Genomic DNA, 17,070 nt, shown 5'->3' on the forward strand with positions numbered 1-17,070 from the left:
AAAAGATGACGAAGTCTCTATCTGAGTGAAATATTCTCAAATGGACCCCCCCCCCCCCCCCAAAAAAAACTACAATAGTCTGCTCCCGAAATCGTCACAATAAGCAATCTACAAGTGCCCGAGACTCTCAAGCGTTCAGGACAAGCTCTATAAACAACGAGAAATGCTACCTTTCGATTGCCGGAAAGGCTCGAGAAGTTGCGACCTACGGAAGACTCATATTAATATACAAAATCTGATATTACATGTTTAAATATGGTTTAAATGTGTACAGTGAAATTATCCAGTTAACCAGAATACATTTACACACCCATAATCGCTCTAAGAGAAACTGTGCCAGGGTTTCCTAAAAGTGACGGAGTTGGGAGAGTTAGGTAGCTTATAACCTAAGATCATTCCGACGTCCTTATACACAGACGTCATGTATCTCAGACTAAGATCTAGGGGAGTTTAGAGACGTCATATCGCGGTACAAGGAATCTTAAAGCTGTAAGGTCAATGTTCATCTATTATTTTTTGTAAAAAAATTACTTTACAGCAGATTAATATACTTTTTAATTTTCCCCTAAGCACATGCTTTTAAAACATTTGTATATAAAAGAAAAATATGAAAAGATTATTTAAAAAATAGATATAGCGGGTACGCATAAATTATAATAGTCTCTTAGGCGACTATAAATAGCCACACATGCATCATGAGAATCCCAACATGATGTAGACATAACTTACATGCAACTGTCTAAATTTAAAGAGCGTAAAACAAGGAATTACTAAGAGAGATATTTGATATTTTTATTTCCCTTTAACTTATGCACAGTACTGTAGTTACGAAGTACACAAATATGCAGATAAGACCACCAATGATCAGGCTGAACTGGACACGTGACTGTCACCTGATTCGTGCATTAGAAATGGCCGAGTGACAATCAAATGAGGTGAAATAATGTAAGACATGTCGTACAGCTTCATAAATACGCATGTTCGATGATTTAACTGCGTTTTTGAAAGGTGGGGAAAAATTGTCGAGATTCAGACCATACAACTTTAACAGAAATTGTCCTCTTCATGAAAGTCCATTCTTACGATCATATTTACAATAAAATTATATTGGATGAAATCCAGTGCCGCGATATCTATGATATCCACAGCAGAATAGACAATATAAAAAAGAATAGAGACATGAAAACAAATCCATTATGAATAATCTACAGTAACTGTCCTGCCCAGTGTTTCTATTGTGGATTGCCAGTCCATAGTGATTGCCTACTGGAAAAATCATAACCCCCACCCCCACTTTCCGAGGTTAACACAAATTATACATAAATAATTTACTTACCGACAGAAACGAATCGTCATATATCCAGACTATGTATAAATTAAATGCACAACTATTTTCTTAATAACTTGTGGGGGGGAAAAGCGCGTGATTTCTGTATTTTACAGCAAACCTCAACGTTGCACCACGCTTTCGTTTTAGAACGCTGAATCCTAAAGTAATATCAGAGTATTGGTACTCTAATATGACTGCATTTGTTTTGGTGTTTGAACACTCGTATACGAATGAGCAAGTACTAAAACAAATGCAGAGTGAAAGCACTAAAACAATTGCAGGACTATATTCATGGGACTGTAATTTTCCTCGGTAAGTAAATCATATATGCATTTCTGAAGGGCATAATAGATAGATTTCGAAACATTCCTTTTTACGCCCATTGGGGCAGGACTTTTACGTCAGTGTTGTTTTAGGTTACTTTGAGGACATTTTCAATAAATTACTAAAACGGCCAAGAAAATTTTTGAACGAAAATAAAATCAAATAGTCCTTGGAATGTTCTCGGCGAAAGGGGAGGGGGGGGGGGGGTCATGTACACAAGTACCCGTTTGTTTGAATCAGTCGTTTGGGATATTCCGAATCGCTCTGATTCCACCCTCGGTTATATTTCATGAAGTCGAAATTGAGTTTAGAAAGGGTTGTCTCTCTCTCTTGTTTTTGTTTTTTGTTTTTTTTGTTTTGTTTTTTGATGTGCAAGTAATTTTTTTAATATAAAATAAAATTCATTGCCTTTCAACAATCCAATGTTTTGGAAATAGGTTCATTATAGGAAGTCTTCCACTCTCTTCAGTTTGGGGGGGTTTGCGGATCGCACGCGCCGCGATGGCGTGTAGTGCATCGATCATATAGACATGGACCGTTTTCAAATTTAAATTAGAACTAATATTCAAATATTTTAAGCTCATTTATATAATACATGATAAATCTTACCTTTGCGAACGAGGGGAGGGGGTAACTTTAGATACGACGTACATATTAAGTGACCCATAGTATACAAGATCAGTGGCCCGAAGCAGTTTCCATCTAGCTTTAGATTAACAAAAGGCATGGATGTAGACTCCTTCTGGATTTTAGTAAAGTTTATATGCCACTGCACCGCCAACAAAGAGTGCCAGAAAGTAACAAGTCTTGCTGGCTTGTGACTAAATCTCGACATTTCAAGGTAAAGCAGAACTGATGAATGCCCAATCTTTAGAAAGAGTTAACTATCGCCGATATCAGCAATTTTTGGTCATGGTGAGGGGTCACATTTAAAGAAGCAATAATACACAATATAAGCTAGTTTTCACGCAATAACGGTACCAGTTTTGGCCAACATTATCTAAATATTAAGTTTGAACAGCATTAAATGCCCAAAATTGATTTGATTTATATCATGTCTTGTAAATCATGTTTAAGGTACGAACAAAGTATTTTTTCAGTATCTCACTCCTGTTTTTTTTTTTTTTTTTTTATTAACATATAAGACAGTGGGCTTAATAATTGTATCCTGTCATTTTGCCAATTTATCCTGTGAATTTTTGAAGAGTTTTCTCTTCTTTAATAAATAAATTCGCAAGTTGAAATCCATGCTTTTGTAATGAAATTGAGGAGATGGCGAGAATTTAGTCGGCAAGCCAGTATATTTCATTATTTGGTCCATTGACGTATAACAAATTACTTGCTATAGGTCGATGTCTTTGTTTGGACTGCTAATTATGTCCAGCATGCACATTTAAGAAACTATCTTGTACGCTTACATAATCTAATAACCAATTTCATTGCACACACACAATTTATGTTACTATCTTTATTGTTAACAAAGAAATATGATGCGATCTAAAGAGTAATTCGGATAGACCCCAAACGACTGTACAAAATGGCTGCTTGCAGAGGTTTTATACACAAGTTGATAACTTTCATAGTATTGTGTCCTTAACCTACCAATTTGCGTCCTGCCTCTGGCGAATCGGTCATTTTGATAACCTCTGAAAAAAGTTATTTTTTGAGGGGCATATTCCTATTTGAAAAATTGCATCACATTTAGCCGTTTACAGTGCTTCTACACGTTTACAGATAAAAATAAACAGACCACGTGATATCAACTGGATTGGAAACAATAATATGTTCGCTTTGTAAACTAACAATGAAGTTGATTGTGATAAAAATAACATGTATATATTATTTTAAATAATACAATATACAGTTCGTAATGTGCTACATATATACTTAAAGAAATTTTGATTTTCTTTTTTTTTAAAAAAAAGGTTTTAAACTGGTTTCTTGTTTACCGATATCATTAAGAACTAGTTTACTATATCAGCAATCGTATATACTCGGCCATTTCCTCAAGGGACAGATAATGGAAATGACCGAGTAGTTACGATTGTACAAATCCGTAATTTCGGTCTCCAGTTACTTCGGCCTCCGATAAATTCGGCACCACGTATTTCTAGACATATACAAGATTCAATTTAACTACAACGCTTTATGCCTGCAAACTTACACCGTTAGCGCGTCAACAAAAGTATGCTGGCGTAAAGTGTACGTTGCTGTTCATTATAGGATTAAACATTCTTTTTGAAGAATTTATCGATGTGTAAACTCCGGACATTTTACTCACAAACTGAATAAAAGTGCGAGGCACTTTTATGTTAAGTTTGTGAGTAAAGTGTCCGGAGTTTACACATCGATAAATTCTTCAAGAAGAATGTTTGATTCTTATGATTCCAATTCATTCACTTTATTAACAATTGCAAAAATTTGAATAGTTTCCCCGCACTATGTTATTTGTTTTCAGGCGTGTATGAATACATCGCATTTTCGGGTTTATTGATGTATAAACTCTTGTTCAGCTTTATTTTTGTCCAATCAAAACAATTGTAATAAATAACATTGGAATTATACCTTAATGTATTTTCATAAATGAAATTTATTTTTTCTGATTAAAATTTGTCCGTTGTCTGTTGGCGTCGTTGTAAACTTTTCACATTTTCATCGTCTTCCCAAGAACCACTGGGCCAATATTATTACCAAACTTAGCCAAAAGTATCCTTGGGTAAAGGGCTTTCAAGTTTGTTCAAATTAAGGACCATGCCCCCTTCAAAGGAGAGATAATCACAAAAATAGGGTGGGGTCATTTAAAAATAGAGGAGCTGAAATTTTCATGAAAGCTTCCTGACATAGTGCAGAATCAAGTTTGTTCAAATCATGGCCCCGGGGGTAGGTTGGGGCCACAATAGGGGATCAAAGTTTTACATAGGAAATTGGGTGCAGATTCAAGTTTGTAAAAATCATGGCCTCCAGAGGTAGGTTGGGGCCACAATAGGGACTAAGGTTTTACATGCAAATATATATGAAAAGTCTTCAGATATGGGCCAAGGTAATTCAGGTGAGCGATGTGGCCCTTAGGCCTCTTGTTATATTTACATTTTACTTTCATTTCCGTCGGAATAGTGTTAATATTGAAAATGGTATGCTCTAACTTAATTTCTGTGGAAACGGGGGGGTTATTTATATTCGGTCTTTCATAGGAAAGACCGAATATAAATAACCCTCTCGTTTCCACAGAAATTAGTTCTAACTATTTTAAAAATACAAATGAATACCAATGCCACTCTGTTTGAAAATATGACATATCAGTTCATTCATGATGTAAATGATTGTTCAAAGATAATTTGCATATACAGTGTAACCGTTGGATCGAGCGAAGCATGAAATAGTAAATGGCATGTCCCATGTGAGTTAAGCGCGGCAAATATCTATTCACATGAAAATATATTATATATTATTCATGAAATTCTCCTTGCACAAAACGCCCAGTTCATCCAAATATCAAAAACGGTGTACATGTATATGAGGATAACCACATGATCCGCCTATTCATTCAACGGGGAATATAACGCCAGGGACGTAAACAGTGCAAATAAACTGCAACAGGATGGGAGAAAATGCAGCGGACCAGACCGGGATTCGAACCCGGGGCCCCTGAAGCTCTAGTCAAGTGCTCTACCAACTAAGATATCTGGCCACCGGCGATCGAACCCGGCTAACCGCTACAAAACAATTAAAGCATCGAGGTAGCAATATTGGATCACGCGCTCGTTCTTTTCCGTAACAAATAAGAAGATTCCAACGTGGATCGGCGCCAAAAATGCATCAGATCGATGCATTTTCTTCGCCGGAAGTGCGCATTTTGGATGAAGTTAAAAGGCCAGAACCGAAACCCTGTACCGTGATATTATGTTTTCACCATAAATTCAGTTTTGGTATCATTAACGTCTAATTCATAAACATATAAGTCATAATTGATACTAGTAAAATACCTTATATATGTATGATATCTTTAAAAATTCATTTGAAAGTGTAACGTACGACTGAGACTTTATAGTAACATTTGTGTACACATAGCAACTAATACGAGGTTCATCTGCGGTTTCAAAAATAACCGAGTAGTTACGATTTTCGAGTTGGATATCTCACTAGACAAATTACCGAACAAACATGACAAAGTAAACTATTTATTAGATAGGACACACTTTTTTATTACACATTTGATATAGGACAGCAACTTTTTTTGTATTCTTAGAAGATAGGACATGGGGGAAATATGGAATGCACCCCCCCCTTAATGTTGGTCCCTTAGTATTTGGATGTTACTGGGCGTTTAGCACAAGGAAATTTTTTATAGACAACGAATATTATTAAGTGAATTCTAATATTTACCGTACGTAATATTAACCGAAATTAATTTAGTATAGAAATGATCATTTCATGCTTCTCTCGGTCCAACGGTCACGCCGTATATACATATCATCTCTTTTCGTTTGCCGATTTTGACTTTTTCCTTTGACATACGTGTTACGTTTAGAACCATGCTTCGCGGACGGGCCGAAAGCTCCGCTCGGAGATATCGTTGATGAATCTATATGTCAATCTGTTCACTGATGACAAAATGAAGATCAACCTTGTAAATCCTATAAAGAATACAAAATTAAGAGTAGGACAAACACGGACCCCTGGACACACAAAATGTGGGAGAAGTAAGCATCACCTGTAGACCGGTCACACCCGCCGTGCGTCATATATCCTGGCCATGTAAATGATTAGTTGTTTGTTTGTTTTACGTAATGTCGATAATTTTTCACTCACATTGAGACGTCACCAGCTGTACGTGAAGTACCACAACTATAGGCCTATGCTTAGCGACCAGGGTCGTCCTAAAGATACGTGATTATCACTTCTAAATCCGAGCGTTGGCAACAATCACTACCTATGTTTACGTCATAGGGTTGACGGGGTCGTGACACGAGCGGGGATAATGAAGATGTCGACGGTCATCTATAGGAGTCCATTGGACACCTTTCAAGCAACTTTACGATCTCGACTTTGCAGACGACATGGCATTACTGTTCCATACCCGACAACAAACGCAGGAGAAGACCAACAACATAGCATCCACCTCGGTGCAAGTAGATCTAAACATCAACAAGGGGAAGACCAAGATCCTCAAGGTTAACACCGTCAGCAGCGAACCACTCCAGCTGGAAGATGAAATGTACTAGAAGAGGTGGAGTCTTTCACATACTTGGAAAGTGTAATCGACAAGCTGGGCGGAACCGATGCTGATGTGAGAGCTAGAATAGGAAAAGCCATCTTTCACCCTCTCTCTCTCTAGAGCAGCATTCCTACAACTGAAGAACATAATGGAACTCCAAAGAGCTGACTTCGCAGACCAAGGTCAGGCTAATTAACTCAAACGTCATATCAGTTCTTCTCTACGGGGCTGAAATCTGGAGGATTCCAAACTTTTATAAATTTTTGTTTGCGAAGGGTGCTCCAAATCCGTTGGCTGAAAACCATCAGCAAGAAAGAGCTTTGGCAGCAAACCAACTAACTCTCTGCAGAAGACGAGATTCTGGGACGACGCTGGAGATGGATTGATTACACAAGCCAGCTTCAAACATCACAAGACAAGCGCTGACCTGGAATCCCCAAGGAAAGAGAAACAGAGGACCGAGAAACACGTAGCTCCGAGACCTCGATGCCGACACCAAGAAAATGGGATACACTTGGAGACAGATTGAGCAGAATGCCCAGGATCGAGACGACTTGAGATCTCTTGTCGGCGGCCTATGCCCCAGGAGGGGTCGCCAGGGGCGGATCCAGAAATTGCGGTTACGGGGGGCGCCACTTTATGAGGCTGGGGGCCGTCTTGAGGCCCCTAATGGGTCCAGGGCGAAGCCTTGGTGGGGATCCAGAGGGCGAAGCCCCCGGAAGCTCCTGGATTTTATAGGGCATATATGTCTCCTATTTAGTCATTTATACTATTTTCTATCATTTTTGATAAGGTGAAATTAATAAAATGGCGCAAATTCTAAGGGTTTTTGAAAAAAAAAAGTTCTCTCAATAAAGTAATTCTAGAAATCAAAAGATTTTGTCATTTATTTCACCGGGAGTGGAAGAAATTATTGCTTCTTTTATCGTTTAGAACATTTTTCTAAACAAGATACCACGATTTACCTTAAATTTGAAAATTTTAGCCCCCCCCCCCCTTATATCCGCCACTGGTCGCAGGCATAAGGAAAGAAGGAAGGATGTAAACGCTTGTTTGTTTCTTTTAAGTCACGTGAGAATTTTTCACTCACACTGAGACGTCAGGGCCGTTCTAAAGATCCGCGATTCTCACTTTTTAATCCGAGCGTTGGCAGCAATCACTACCTATGTTTACGTCATAGGGTTGACGGGGTCGTGGCACGAGCGGGGCTCAAACTCACGACCTCCCGGCTACGAAATGAACGCTTTACCACTAGGCTACTGCGTCATGTAAATGAAGTAATTCGTAGTCAAAATCAGAATGTAAAGAAACGGCATAACAATATTGGTATGAAACACATCAGACAGCACGATACTTAGTGACAGGCTGTATTTGCAAATTAGTCTACTCTGGATATATTGAAATTCAGAGGACCAACTTCAATTGTTCATTACAATGTACATGTATATCCAAAATTCAATATAAACGATGTTGAACCCTGTGAATAATGTTAATGGGGGTTATTTTTAGTTCAATATAACAGAAAGTTCGATATAAGTGGCTTCAATATAAGTGGAGTAGACTGTAGATCATTATAACGACCAAATAGTTTGCAAGCTGCTGACGTTAAACGACTGTTGAAAACCCTGTAACATCAACTTATTTGTCAGTAGCCTACATCGAATTAGAATTGATCATACGTAGAACATGCTCCATGCAGCGTATCGAACTCATTAAGAGACATAAATACCATATGCATGAGATAGTGGAATATTGCTACATAAATATGGGAAGTTGACGGTGGATAAATTGAAGTAATTCCGTTTGACATAAAGTTAGGTTCTTAGGTTTTCTGAAAAATTCTCGATGGGACATAAAAGAAACAAACAGTCCAAAAAATACTTTAAAATAAATACATTGCGCCATTCGGAAGACACTAGTATTCATTAGATGTAGTGGTTACTTTATTTTGTTTTGGTGTAATCAACAGACAAACCTAATTTATGCGCATAATTCGACATCGTCGGAAGTAAATAAGTTATCACTGTCTGGTTTGTTGGCTATGTGAGGTGATTTTACTACAATGGAAAATGTGATGATTTTAAATCATAAATTATCATGTTTTAAGTCGTGCACCCCTACATACCCCCCCCCCCCTTAAAAAAACCCAACTCACACAGAAAATAAAAATGCAAGAAGGTTTACAAGAAGTTGAAATACTCCCCGTCGAGGCCTCATCTACGTATAATGAGCAAAGTTGGAGGATACTGATACGGAATCAGAAAACCACCGTGTGGTGATCCGGAAAACCGGATCACACCCTGTGAAATCCAAAGTATCTAAAAACGAAACATTGATGGGTATATAATAAATTCCAGAACTTGTGCTTAGGAAAATACGTAGGATAAGATGGCCATAGAAAATAACAAATGAAGAACTGCAAAACAAGATGGAATTGGATTGGTCACGTGCTTAGAATGGATAACACCAAGCACTGTGCAGTAACTCTGACCTGGATTGATTGATTTGTATCTTGTTTTACGTCCCTCTAAAGAACTTTTCACTCATATGGTGACGTCACCAATTCCGATGAAGGGCTTCAAATACGCCAGTTTCGAGATAAGAGCTCTCCTGTGTAGGAGGTACATTTAGTAGAACTTTGAATGCCTAAGTGGGACAGAGTGGACCTACTGTCAGTGAGGAAGACGATAAAATGTATCAAAAGCGGCTTCTCTTTAAATATGTAAATGTTGTAAATACAAAATACTATTGAAAGAAGTGTTTTACTAAAGCAGAAACATAAAAACAATGTCATATTTGAAAGTAATATCCTGGATATGATACCTATGACCAACGGAATTACGTGATATAATTAGAATTCCTTGTATTTAATTACTCCCTGAATATCTATCACTTACTTAGTTTGTGTATCAGTTGAATTCGGGTGATGAAACAGCGTACGAAAAACTTAATGAGTACATTTACTTATGCAGTGATGGATATTCGTCCCACTCCCGCATGTAAACAATTTGTTTCGCGCCTTACTATGTACGAGAGTTCTTCAAAGGGAAATAACTCGAACGTATCTCGAAACCGACGTATTTAGGCCTATGCTCGGCGCTTGCGGCCATTGATCAGTGAGGGTTCTAAATACCGTGTGTTACTGTGATACGGAACATCCGTTTTTAAGGTAATCTCCGAGGACAAGTGATATTCACACCTGATGGCGAGCGTTTGGTGATGGAACTGTCACTACCTGTTTTAACGATTTTAAAAGTTTGTCGCGGCCGGGATTCGAACCCCGACCTTGCGCATGCGGGGCGAATGCTCTACCTGTAGACCACCGCGACGGTTGCTCTGAGCTGGAAGCCAGAAGGAAGGAGAAAAGTGGGAAGGCCGAAAACAACTTGGCGAAGAACTACCGAAAAAGAAAGAGACCAACTGGGATAGAAAAGCTGGAGTGCAGCAAGGGTGATTGCCAAGGACAGGAATAAATGGTGAAGTGGCATTAGGACCTTATGTGCCAGTGAGGTGAGGTGACATACCCAACAAGCTAGATGTAGAGATTCCTTATGTACATAATTGAATTGAAAATGAAAACATAAAATCAACATATCAAATATACTGCCTAATAGAAATTGGCGAAGTCCTCGGAAGCTCCTGGATTTTATAAGGCTTGTAGTCGTTTTTACTATGATTTTCTGTCCTTATGAGGTGAGGTGAAATTGATGAAATGGCTTTAAAAATTGTAAGGTTGTTCTTTTAAATAAAATATAAGTTCTAGTAATAAATCAAAAGAGTTTGTCATTTACTTGTCTGAGAGTGGAAAAAATGATTGCTTCTTGGGCCGCCCCTTAAATTTTAAGTGCAAAAAGGTTAAGTTTATCACACTGTATCTCCATGACCTTAGTTTTTCTGATTAATTTCATAATTTCCCCTAAAATGCTTAAAGAATGTGAAACTTGGGTGCAAACATCTTTTAAAACTGGTGCTGAAACGTCCTGATGTCGAAACGTCTTGGTGCCGATATTGTACAATATGGCTGGTAAAGTGGTTTAAGTGTTTTGTAAACATTGGGCGAACGACTGTTTTATGTTCAAGTACTTGTCTTTTCATGTATGCTTGCATACATTCCCAATAGCATTTACTCTGTTTATGAGGATAATTCAAGATTTTCTCCAACACTGGAAGTTTTTCGTGGGAGCATGAACTCGCATCCTAATGCGCCCCATTGGAGGAAACTCTATCTGAGCAGAGCTAAGTTAAAAGCCTCCAGCAACACTTCCGCTTTATTATCAGGATTTGCTATGGTAATATTCTTTTTCTGAAAGCTATCATTGCATCGCAGGTCTAAACTCCATAATGTTTGAAACTTGCAAATTATGAAATAAGATTACTGCATGTAACATTTTAGCTGGCTAAAAAGAGTAGCCAGTAGGCTGCTCCAGTTAGCTCGAGTAGAGGTTCAGCGACGACACTTTTATTCGATGTTCAGTATGCTTATGTTGTTTTTATTTTCATTACATTTCATTTATTTATTTCTATACCGAGATATACAAGGCACGTTAAGAATGTACTAGATACATCGTCATAATGGCCGACTTCCTTTTAAAACATGAATGAAAATATAAATATCAGCAATATTTGTCTGTTCATTAAAAAAAAATCATTAGCTCAGGGCTCAGTAGCACTGCTGAACTGTAGATCACAGGTTCAAGTCCAGCAGGGGTTTTAATTTTTTTTCTTCAGATTGCTATCTACTAAAGCTGCATTTTTTGACTAAATACAGTAAATTTGAAAGTTTTCAATTTCAAAATATTATTGTACATATCCTACTTTTTGTCCATATCAAATTTCTCTGGTGTAGCACACATCCTTAAATGACTCTTACTTACAAGTAGCTTAAAGAGAAACCAACACAAAATACACAAATGCAGCACGTTGCATTATTTCTGTGGATAAAAAAAACATTGTTTGATTAACAGATTATGTTACTGACATGTTTATCATAAATTCTATATCATATTTATTGGTTAGATCTAGTTTTTAAAATAAAATTCAAATTTAGATTAATTAGGCCAAGAAGTAGTTTTCCAAACATTAAATGCGACAGCACGTCAGTTTGAGAATTAATCTTTTAGAAAATTGAATATTTTTATATTAACAATTCTAATTGAAATCACACCTTAGTTTTGTAGTAAATTGTCAATTTTTTTGGATTTCTATATTGAAGAAGAACTAGGGCATTAAGAAGAAAAACGAGGGTCATAGTGCTTGTTATTGAGCTACAGTGTTTTCAATTTCACCTTTCTGCACTTAAAAATTTAATCTTGATTTGTCTGTTGGTGTCAACACAACATAAGTAGCACAAATCAATCATTACATAAAATAGATTCATAATTATGTCTCCTAAGTTTTAACAATACAGAAGTAAAAAAAAGTTTAATACTAGTCCACTGGAAATAAATACAATGACCTTTTTGCACTTGATACACGGGAAAATTCATGATAGAAAATTTGAGAGTTTTTAAAGAACTTATTAGGAGTAATATCAATTTCTAAAATTGCATAAAAACAAAGATCAAATTTTTTTTATTATTGACCAAAATACTGAATTTTTAAATGGTAATATGTTAACTAAATTAATGAATTACAACATTTGAATTAGTTCCAAGTCTCAACTACTTGTATCATGGGGTGTAATCTTTGCATTTAACGTTTGTTACTACAAGCCCATCAGGCAAGTAAGAGTGCAAAATTTGGTAGCCCAAATAAAATTTTTACTAGCCCAAATGCTATATAACTAAAGAATGATTTAACATGATTCGAAATTTCAAGTTTAAACATTTTTAGTAAGTATTACAATACAAGTTTAAGACAAGAGTTCAAGCTCTCTTTCAACTTCTAACACTGTCATTTCACAGTCAGATTTTTCAGAATTTTTCAATTCTGATTCTGTTAGTTCTTCATCATCACTCTCATCCTAATAAAAGTTAAAAAAAACTAGGGTTATTAATTAATGCTCACACATTCTGAGGTTGCCGCCTGTGGTTTTTACTTTAGGGTGAATTTTTTTACTCCATTTACTATTTAGTACGTGTTCATTTACAGAATCAATTCTAAAATTATCCGAGCAAGACACAGACTTAATTAAATTACAATTTGCAACGTTTTTCTTCACCAGACGCTAAATATGACACAGTCATTGTCTTTTCTTTGTCGCTTTGTTTCCTCATACTTCTTAGCTCCAATTTTCTCTTCCTCAGTAAGAACTGGTTGTTCTACCAGAAATTGTACCCTAGTAGCGGAATCATATAATTCATGCCGGAAATATGTACCGACCCACTGGGCATGTGCGTCAATAATCTTTGGTAGCCTGACCCAATTTTACTAGCCACGGTCATCAGGCTGCCGTTAAATTTCGAAGACTAAGGATATAAAAATTTATGATATACTGGATAAAACAGAAACTGTCAAATTATGCATTACGACTTTTTGACTGAATAATCCTTACGCCACAAAATGTAGTCCCTGCCAATCCCTTTCAAAATTTGAACTGACACAAAAATTTTCAACTGGATAGGGTTAAATGATAATTTTTAAAAATATTTTGTTGTACCTGTGGTGATTACCAATGATCAGCTGATTCCAGATGCATATATAATTGATACAGGAACATAATTTCAAACCATGCTGTATGAAATCCCGCATATAGATTGAATTGAATATGAATTATTATTGCAGGTGGCGCTTGTGGAGATTGGGATTGAAAGTGATGTACCAACAGGGCTTGTCATAGCTTTCAGTGTGTGCACTACTTTACTTGTCTCTGTGCATTTGCTAGCGTTAATGGCTAGTACTTGTATTTTACCCCACATTGAAGCTGTTAGCAATGTCCACAATGTCAACTCGGTCAAAGAATCTCCACATGAAAAGATGCAGCTCTTCATACAGATGGCCTGGGCTTTCTCTACGGGACTTGGAATCATGTTATTCTTAGCCGAACTGGTGTTAATATGTTGGATGAAATTTAACACTGATAAAGTCGGACACAACGTAGCTGCAGCGTGGGCATCTACAGGCATTGTTATTCCCGTCGGTGTCGTTTTCTTGCTCTTTGCTTTTCACTTTTATAAAAAACTTATTGCACATAAATTTGACAATCATGAGAGAGATCTAGCTGCCCTGGACAGAATGGCAGAGGAGATTGACATGAACCATACCATAATGGATGTTTAGACTTCAGTGCGAGTCTGAAAATTAAATATGGTGCTAAAATGTGTGTGCATTTACTTTAAATTTATCTTTGTAATGAGCAGTTTTTATGTCTGGACACTTCATTACCGATGCTCAGCCCAGGAGCAGTTTTTTGAGTCACATTAGACATTCAGCCAGGTGTCCTCAGGGTTATACACACGGGACCCTATCAAATAATTTTTTTAAATGATAAAATAACAAGAAAGTATAACACACCTGCAGGTTTTTAATTCAGTACATATTGAATTCAACACACATTTAGAGGTCATACTGAATTGCAAACAATATCATTTGATATTTCAGATTAAGATTCATTGTACACCAACACATTTTTTCCAAAGGAGATCTAGTGCAATGTATTGGAAATACATATTTTAGATGTTTATTCTATATTATTTATTTATAAACTAACAGGAATATCATGTCATTGTCAATTTTGTTTGTTAGAAATGTGTATTTTTCATGAAATCTCATTTTTACCTGTATATACTCGGATTATCTTCTGCAATATCTTATCCCCTCACAATTCATTGCAAGAGGGGATATACTAATGGACCTTTTGTGTTTGTAACACTGAGGTTGTAGACACTCTACAGGACGTTTTTTTGCTTGATTGATTTGATATTTCACAGGTAGCTTTGTTATCAAGAGAGGAAGAACCCTATTAATTTTGGGATCCAAAGGTCAAGGTCACCATGGAACTTCATAGGAAAAAGCTTACACTCTTTGCAAGGGTATATGCCTCACCTTGCAGAGCTCTTATTATTGCTGTTGTGCATCAACATTTAAAATGATCAACTTCTGAATTTTTACCTAAATTTATTACTTAAAGGGAAAGGCAACCCAATTTGTTTTACATAATAAATGATAAGATTAATTATATGATAAAGATTTGTAATATTATTCTGTTGATACATGGCCTAGATAAGCCTCAGTACTAATTTTAAAACGTTAAAAATTGAAATTCCCGCCATCTGTAGAGGCTGCCATGAAGCAGAACTCTTTTGTATTCAAGACCACAAAAATCAATAATTTTGACGTCACACCGATCATCAAAGATGTGCATGTGGTATATTTTAAGAATACATTGTAAATAGGTGGATGCCTTCTTGTCAAGCAGTTAATTGCACTAATGTGAAGGAGAGATGTGAAAAAAGTTTTTTTCCCGAAATTCCTGACCCAACAAGGTTATTTGAAAAGAAAATGCTATGTAAACTGTGGATCCATCATTTGCATAATGACAAGTTGAGGTTTGAGACATGTACATGTATGAAGAAACGAGTACCATCTGCCTGGCCTGCGACTCGACTGAATGTCTTCTTTTCCTAAATTCCTCTTGCAAAAGAATGGGCTCAAATCTATACAACTCCAAACTTAACTGTTCGTGACTTGTCATGTTTACAGTGCTGCTGATGAAATAAACTGGAACCGACAGTGTGACATAATAAATTAAACTTCAATGGCCGCTCTCTTAGCGGCGGGTAATTTGTTAAGCAAGGATTTTTGTTGTTAAAGACTGTCATTTACGATATCAGTAAGCAATATTTTATTCATAAAGGCAACAATGTGGTTAGGGTTGCTTTTCCTTTTAATATGGAAAATCAACCATTATTTTGTCTCCGATTTCGTCCCGGTTTTGATATTTATTATGTCCAACAAGATCACAATTTCTGTGTTAACTTGGGCAACTTTTCAGTAAACAAGCACATGTTACTTACCATCAGATATAGCGAGTTCAGGCACAGTTTAGCGTTGTTTTTAAAAGTTGAGGGGTGGGGATCAATCCGACAAAAAAAAGGTGCCCTTATAATTATATGAAAAATCTTGGATGTATGTGATCATTTAACGCAATGTCAAGAAAATGGGAGTGGGATGGAGAGAAGTGTGTGGGGGCTGCATGTACGTGTCTAGAGATCGATGCATAAATTGTGATTATTTATATCATTTCATAGCGGTCGGTTGTTTTAATGACTCAAGAAAATCTCATTCATCCACATACGCGATCTGCATATGGTGAGGAAATAAACTTTTTTTTTGTTTTGTCTCCACTACCAAACATCAGTTATTTAATCCAATAACTCATGTTTTGGTACTAGGACATTCACTTGCAACATTCTGAAAAATAATTTTCAAACCAAGCAGATATTTTTTTTTATCAGAAATCACTAATTTTATACAAGAGTTGCCCGAGTGAGGCAAATTTTCTTAACTTCTTTTTCTGAAAAGTTCCAAAATTTTGTAGTTCCGATATCCCGTATTTGCATGAAGCATTATTGGGGTAAGAGGAGAAATATTAATCCCATGGCCTCTACACACCCTGAAGGCTGAGGGACATGGCAAAAATTAACCTAACTAAAAATTAAGAAATTGTCTTTACTCGACTATATCCAACACGCAAAGTATGCATGTAGTCATGACGAGCAAGGTGGCCTATACCCATATTGTGAAAATCAGGACACCCGAGTCAGGGGTTCTGGTGCTAGAGCAAGGCTGTAAGGTTCATTTTATGAAAATGCAGCATTTCTTAAAGAAGAGGCACATGGGCCTTGATGGTCACTGTGTATCGCACAGAAAAGAAAAAAGTTGCATGTTGTTGGTGTATGGATACAATTATTTCAAACTGAATGGCTTCAGTTTTTGTGACCAAAAGAAACTTTTAATTCTTCATTTTTTGATCAAAAAATTTACCCAGTAATCTTGATGAATACTAATATCTCTTTATACGTGTATATCAGTTATGTCCCTGGTATCCATTTCATATTGCTACCAAAATGTCTAAACCGAATTTGCTACGTCCATTTTACCAACAGGAAAAGAACAATTGACGATATTACTAATAAAAGTACAAATAGTTTATAATTCTTCAGTGAAGACACATTTTACTACCCAGCCCAGGTTTACTACCCATTTTACCAAACTCGCAAATTAGAAAAGAATTGAATCAATACACCTGTATCATGATTTA

General features: G+C 36.6%; 2 protein-coding genes across 3 annotated transcripts in view; one reads left to right on the top strand and one right to left on the bottom strand.

Moving 5' to 3' along the window:
* The window catches only part of LOC125650526 (lysine-specific demethylase 2A-like), a 54,580-nt gene extending 51,143 nt beyond the window's left edge, over positions 1 to 3,437 (bottom strand). The window contains exon 1 of one of the 2 annotated variants that reach the window (XM_048878903.2): positions 3,257 to 3,437. In XM_048878903.2, the coding sequence (XP_048734860.2) occupies positions 3,257 to 3,289 (33 nt within the window). In that variant the 5' untranslated portion in view covers positions 3,290 to 3,437. Of the gene's footprint in view, positions 1 to 1,336 lie in introns of both variants that reach the window. The other variant, XM_056153558.1, reaches the window with a different exon arrangement.
* A 7,397-nt stretch (positions 3,438 to 10,834) lies between these two features.
* Positions 10,835 to 14,527, top strand: LOC125650551 (protein orai-3-like). The gene is made up of 2 exons (XM_048878928.2): positions 10,835 to 11,158; positions 13,593 to 14,527. The coding sequence occupies exons 1-2, from the start codon at positions 10,967 to 10,969 to the stop codon at positions 14,085 to 14,087; spliced, it is 687 nt and encodes a 228-aa protein (XP_048734885.2). The 5' UTR covers positions 10,835 to 10,966; the 3' UTR covers positions 14,088 to 14,527.
* Positions 14,528 to 17,070: the final 2,543 nt, after the last annotated feature.

This window comes from Ostrea edulis, chromosome 1 (genome assembly GCF_947568905.1).
Source record: "Ostrea edulis chromosome 1, xbOstEdul1.1, whole genome shotgun sequence".
Taxonomy (NCBI): Eukaryota; Metazoa; Mollusca; class Bivalvia; order Ostreida; family Ostreidae; genus Ostrea; species Ostrea edulis.